General features: G+C 34.6%; 1 protein-coding gene across 1 annotated transcript; it reads right to left on the reverse strand.

The window, feature by feature from the left end:
- Positions 1–4,266: 4,266 nt before the first annotated feature.
- Positions 4,267–6,536, reverse strand: LOC120125999 (leucine-rich repeat receptor-like protein kinase PXC1). Its single transcript, XM_039144306.1, has 2 exons — positions 5,161–6,536; positions 4,267–5,086 (listed from the first exon to the last, which is right to left on the reverse strand). Exons 1-2 carry the CDS (start codon positions 6,506–6,508, stop codon positions 4,401–4,403), a joined length of 2,034 nt encoding a protein of 677 aa, XP_039000237.1. The 5' UTR covers positions 6,509–6,536; the 3' UTR covers positions 4,267–4,400.
- Positions 6,537–6,896: the final 360 nt, after the last annotated feature.

A 6,896-nucleotide genomic window follows, 5' to 3' on the forward strand; every position in this document is an offset into this window, starting at 1 on the left:
CGGTCACTCAAGTTATTTTCTCTTTTTTTTTATCTAGAACCAAATATTCTTTTAGGTTTAATTATTTTAAATACCACCAATTTTTATGTACTGACTCGTTTATACCACTAACGTTTTAATTTTTCTAATTTTAACTCTAACGTTTTCATTTAAGTACAATTATACCACTCCGCCATTAATGGTTTAACGAAAAAATGACATGACAACGACATGTCGTGACGTCACTGACGTGGGTGCCTCATCTAAACGACGTCGTTTTGATGTTTCTATTTTAGTGCTCAGAAGACCCAAAATGACGTCGTTTTGCTTGAACCCTAATTTTCTTAGGGACTAAACTCAAAATTTTCTAATTATTTTTTCCCTGTTCTTCCTCCTCATCTTCATCTCCATCTCCTTTTCCATGATATTCTTAGCAAGCAAACGAAAGGGAGCAATGAGGCCATGTTTGTGATCGAAGCATACAAGACCTTAAGAGATAAGGGTCCTTACCCTGCTGATTAGGTCGTGAAGGATCTCGATGGAAGCTTTGCCTTTGTCATATAAGACAACAAGACCGGGACTGTGTTTGCCGCTCTGGTAATTAAAATCAAAACTCATCATCACCCCAAGTTGAAATCTTGGAAATTTGAACCGAATGGTATACTTAAAAAACAACAAGTTTTGATTTTTATTTTCAGGACTCAGATGGTGGAGTCAAGCTGTACTGGGGAATTGCAGCTGATGGATCTGTGGTGATATCAGATGATTTGGAGGTTATCAAATAAGGGTGTGCCAAATGCTTTACCCCATTCCCAAAAGATACCCTAAAATTTGAAACTAATTGGACTGATTGTGGTTCCCGTTAATAACATGGAAAACTACACATAAAAATAGTGACATGCCATGGATGTGCTGTTCTTTCAAAACTTTAAACAAACACTAGGGTTTCTTTTGTTTTTATTATAAAGTTTTTTTTCCTTTTCGGTTTGGTACTTTTGTAGAGAGAAGAGAAATTGAGGTGGTTAAAATATATATCAGCCCTTCAGTTCGGTTGCCAAGAAAACTATGGAAAATGAGATACAGATGAGGATGAAGATGAAGAAAGAAAAAAAATAATGAGAAAATTTAAATTTAATCTTTAAGAAAATTAGGATTCAAGCAAAACGGAGTCATTTTTGGTCATTTGAGAGCTAAAACAGAAACATCAAAATGACATCGTTTAGATGAGACATCCACGTCAGCGACGTTACGGCATGCCGTTGCCATGTCAGTTTCTCGTTAAACCATTAACGTCGGAGTGACATAATTACACTTAAAGATAAACATTAGTGATAAAATTGGTAAAATTAAAACGTTTTTGGTATAAACGAGTCATCACTTATAGGTTGGTGATATTTGAAGTAGTTAACCCTTTATTTTAAAAGAAAACTAAATATTTTCTTCCCAATTTCAATTTAAATTTCCTATGTAATATATCAGTTTTATTAATTTTAAATGGGCAGAAAATAATTAAAGTATTATTTTGATTAAAATTTTAATATATTATAATTTATTCAGTTAAGATTATTTTGTATCGATTCATACAAATTTATACAATATCTTATATTTTAAAATATTTTTAATTTTTAATCATAATTATTTTCAGTTTTTCATAATTATATTTAGTAATACAATATAAGCATTTAATTCATTTATTTAATTTAAGTAATAATATTAGAATTTATATTTTAATATAAATGTATTTCACATTAGCTTAATCAAAAAAATAATATAAATATATTTATATATAGTTAAGGTGTAATTAAATCCATCAACAATCGGATGATCGAGTAAGATGAGACATTAAATTCATTAAGTAAGGTTAAAGATTTGAATCATAACGATTGTGTACGAAGCAAACTAGGTTGAGAGGTTTGTCTCATAATGGGTCTCTACAAAACCTTCCGGATTAATCAATCAATAGATTAGATATCAATTGTTAATTCAAAAAAATGTATAATTTGATCCCTTAAGAAATGCCAGATGGCTGAATCCTAGCATTTGCGAATGGAGCAAATTAAATTGGGAAGATCGTCCGTGCCTTTGTCATACCCGATTTGGATTAATCGATCAATATATTAGATACTGATAATTATAAAAAAATATTCATTAGAAAATTATAACAACACACCAAATACACAAAATACCTATGTATGAATACCAAAAGAATAATACACTTAATACACTAGGTAAGACGACATTGGCTACTTTAATTTTAATAGTCAAGTGAAATAATTTATATAATAATATAAATAGTTATATGTTTTTATAAATAAAAATTCAAATTGATATAAGGGATAATCGACCAGCGGTAGATGGGTTTAGTCCGCCTCCTGCCTCGAAGATTATTATTTTTCTATTGAGTAAAGTATATAGATGATCCTTCAATTATAAGATACTACCGTGTTTAGTTCCTTAATTATTAAAAATTATAAATTGATCATTCATTTGGAGTACGTTCTTTTGTTGAGTCTCTCGATTATTAGAAGTTACAAATGGTCACTTGATTATTCATATGCACCAAACTAGTCTCTTTTCATAAAAAATTTGACGACAATCCGAGTTGGATATTAACTTGCTAATTGTGATATAATAAAGTCTAATTCTAGAATCATAAACGATTATCTTATTCCAGTAAATATCCAACTTTGATGACCTTTAATTTTTAATGAAAAATGAGAAGTTTAAAATATATGAATATTTGAGTGACCATTTTGTAAAACTTAATAGTCGATGGACTCAATAAAATAATGTCCTATAGTTGATGAATCATTTTATAATTTTTAATTATAGATAGATTCAACAAAATATCGTCTTATAGTTGAAAAAATATTTGTGTATTCTTTATTTTTAATTACACGTGGCGAATATTAGTGGTTAGTTTTTTTTTTTGCCCTCCCGATTCCAAGGTTTCGCCTTGACTAATGGACCAGCCCGCGTCGCACATCTGGCTTTGATGGGTGAGTTTCCGAGCAGGAATTCTTTGCATACACAAGGACTTAAACTTGAGACCTTACTTAAGCGATATCAAACTGTTTACCACTTAAATTAACTTCGGTTTAGTGGTTAGTTTTTTAACGGCTTGTAATGTTGCTAAAGCCTGGTACATCACAGTTTTTGGAAAAATGGACATAGGGTGATGCCAAGTTGCCCATTCAGAACAAGTAGTGCGTGCTGAAAACGAATTGATTTTCTTGGGCAATATTATCAGTTGAATTCTTTTTGGTTTATCAGTTGGAAAAAATGAAGGGAAAAAAACTAAAATGCATTAAAATATTATGTTATAACTATTTTAATAGAATTTTATATCATTATTATATTTTTTGGCTTTGAAATATACATAAACATTAATTATTGAATTTGTATGAGAAAAATTAAAAAGAAATTTTATGAGATCTAGATTCAGAGTCCAAATTAGTTTTAAGTCTATAAATAAATTGATTTTCTCCTTACATGCCAATACAAGAAATTCTAATTTGTTTTTAATTTTTTGATAATAAATTATTTTTATGAAATTAGTTTTAACTGGTCAAATAAATGTTACCAAAAAAAACTCCAATGTCACCTTAACTATTTTATAAAAGCTGAATCATTAAATGCAATAACTAGTTTATGCTTCAAACAACTCCAATTAGGGATGGATATAGGAACTAAATTCTATGGTTTTGATTTGATTGTATTTTGTTAGGTTGGATTTTTTTAAAATAAACTCGGATCTGAATATAAAAAAATAATATAATTATATCTTATATGTTTAGAGATAATTGTAATGATATCTCTCTTTATATTATTTTTCAATTAGATCTATATTTTATCAAATAAAATTAAGAATTATATATATATTTAAGTTAGGTCGGGTTGATTGTGGATTTTTATCTCAAAAGGTAGATCAAATTTTGGATGAGTAAGTTACTCTAAACCCGAATTAGATTAGGTGAAGTTGACCGGAAACTCGACTCATCTCTGGCCATACCCATCCCTAGCTCCAATCTCCATACTTTCTTACGCTTCCATTTTCAATTGTCTTGGTTTGAGTGACAACATGATTCGGTTCTATTTTGCTTCATAAGTTATAGTTTATGATATTTAAAAATGTTTGTTGACAAGCCAAATTAATGGCATGTACCAGTAGTTTAATTGGCCAGCGTTTTGAAAGCCATCAGATGCAAATGGAAAAGATTGAATGCTTTTAAGTTTGGATTTTGGATAAAGTAGATCGAAAAGTGATCTTCTAACCAGCAACAACAAGCAGACAATATTACAAAGAAACATGAAGCAAACAGATAGGATCTAAGAAAGAACCAGAATAGAGCGATAAATTTGCAGCAAGAGATCATGCAGATTAAACGAAGAAATTAATTTACCATTTGGCAATGAAAAGATCAGTAACCGGCAAGTCCATCTTCAGTGGTGGCAATGGAAGGCGTAACCGTAACCGAATCGCGCGATTCGTCGTAATCTTCCCCTAGAGGTGACTGTTCCACTCTAATATCCTCGATCATTTTAGCCACTTCCGCCATCGAAGGCCGCTTTTCGGGCTGAGGAACCACACAGGCCAATCCCACATGAAGCATTGAAACCAGTTCCTCCTCAATGTTTTTGTACCTCAAAAGCTCCTGATCAAACACTTCTGCCGTCCACTCTTCTTTAACGACAGACCGAACCCATTTCGGAAGATCAACCGCCGATTCTTCGTCCTCAACTCGAGGCTGTGTTGGTGAAGGATGATGTGAAGGAGCTCTCCCTGTAAGCACTTCCAACAACAAGACCCCAAAGCTATAAACATCAGCCATCTGAGACAGTCTCTTCACTTCAGCTTGCTCAGGAGCCCGATATGCACCCAATCTTGCTATAGCATGAACAGGGTTTAAAAGCAAAGACAACCCAAAATCAGAAATCAAAGCAACCCCATTCTTGTCGAGAAGCACATTGGAAGATTTCACGTTTCCATGTGGTATTTTTGGTGCGCTGTACTCTTCATGAATCCTTGCTAATCCTCGGGCTGCGCCTAACATCAGGCTGATCCTTGTAGTCCAATCCAATGGAATCCTCCCCGGTCCTCTGTTTCCTGTTTGCAAACATGAAAACATAAAAGAATCACGCATTTACACTACGCTGAATGCATTTAAATGAGAGCTTTACCATGAAGAAGTGAATGCAGGCTTCCATTAGGGAGATAATCATAAACAAGAAGCTTCTCCTCCTTGGCATAATAGTAAGCCCTCAGCTTCACAACATTTGGATGCTTAACATTCCCAATCACATCCATGTACTGTTCAAACTCTTTCCTGGGACATGGATTCGCATCTTTAAGCCTCTTGACGGCGACAGTGCACCCATCATCAAGAACTGCTTTGTAAACTGTTCCCAAACTCCCTTTCCCAAGCATTTCTGCTGAAGCTCTCAACAAATCCTCCAACTCAAACTGTTTCCTTCTCTCGAAAAACACAAGCTTGCTCCTAACCGTTCCGTTGGTTCCATCGCTGTCAGGCTCGGCTCCACCATTTGCGTGCACTTTCTTTTCACTCCCATAGCTACTTCCACTCCTCCTGTTTCCACCGTCACTACCAGCTTTCCAAACAATCTCTCCACTGTTTCTCCCACAGAAATAAGCCACTGCAAAAGAAACTAACACAAAAAATACCACACAACTCGCTAGTACAATTGCAGCTATACCACCGGGGCTTAACCCTTTACGTGCCTTGCTTTTGTCTTGTTCGATGATGGGTGTCCTCGGCATTGAACTCGGGTTCGATTGAACGGTCTGGGTCGATGAATCCTCCGGTTTAGACCGTATAAAGGAACAAACCGGCAATGGCTTTGGGCCGCAGAGCCCTTCATTTCCTATAAAGCTTTTTTCACTGAATTTCTTCAGTAAATTTCCGGACAACCTCCCGTAAAACTCATTGTTGGTCAAATTAAGCTCTTTTAAGTTTCGTAGGGAAGAAGAAAAATCTGGGATTTGGCCAGTTAATGCATTGTTTTGGAGCCGTAGAGTGATGAGGCGTTTCAAACCGGAGATTTCTCGAGGAATGTTGCCTCGTATATTGTTGTTGGATAAGTCCAGGCGGAGCAGGCGATTGAGAAGCGATATTTGCGGGGGGATGTCGCTTGAGAAATCATTATCGGAAAGGTAAACGAGTTTAAGGTTGGAACAGTTAGTCAATGGTGAAACGGTTCCGTTCAAGCGGTTGTTTTGGAGGTCAAGGATTCGAAGTTGGTCGAGGAGGGAAAGGGCGGTGATGGGACCACGGAGGGAGAGGGAAGAGAGCGAAAGGGCGGTGACTCGACCCGTGGAGGAGCAAACAACGCCGCGCCAGGCGGAGGAACAGGCGTCGCGGCCGGTCCAGTTGGTGATGAGGCTGCCGTGAGTGTCGGCTTGGCGGCGAAAGAGAGTGAGGGCATCGGTGTCGTTGGAGGAGAAGGAAAGAGGAAGAAGAGAAAGGAAAAGTGTGGAAAGAACGAAAAAGAATGGGGGAGAGGAACTCATTGTTTGGTTTCTTTGAGCGGGAAGAAAGTTCAGAAGTCAGGAGTGTTTTTAAAAATAAATAAATAAACACTCCTCGAAGTGCAGTCTATTTCTAAGAATGAATATGTGAATTTTTTCATGGTATGATATAAAACTTAGCCCATAATATTTATTAAAATAATTATTTGATTTTTAACTTTTTATTAATTGAATCTTTTAATATTTTATTTAATGGTCAAAGAACTCATAATATTTGATTGAATAATTATTTTAATTTTTTTTAAAATATTTTAACATTTAACGTTTTATTTTAAGATAAAAAAATCTCTATTTTATAGAGTTAATTGTTTGTTAACTAATACTAGTTTTTATCCACTTAAGAGCATTTTTATTCTAAAATAAAAAATTA

Source organism: Hibiscus syriacus, unplaced genomic scaffold (assembly GCF_006381635.1).
Source record: "Hibiscus syriacus cultivar Baekdansim isolate YM2019G1 unplaced genomic scaffold, ASM638163v2 tig00110450_pilon, whole genome shotgun sequence".
Lineage (NCBI taxonomy): Eukaryota > Viridiplantae > Streptophyta > Magnoliopsida > Malvales > Malvaceae > Hibiscus > Hibiscus syriacus.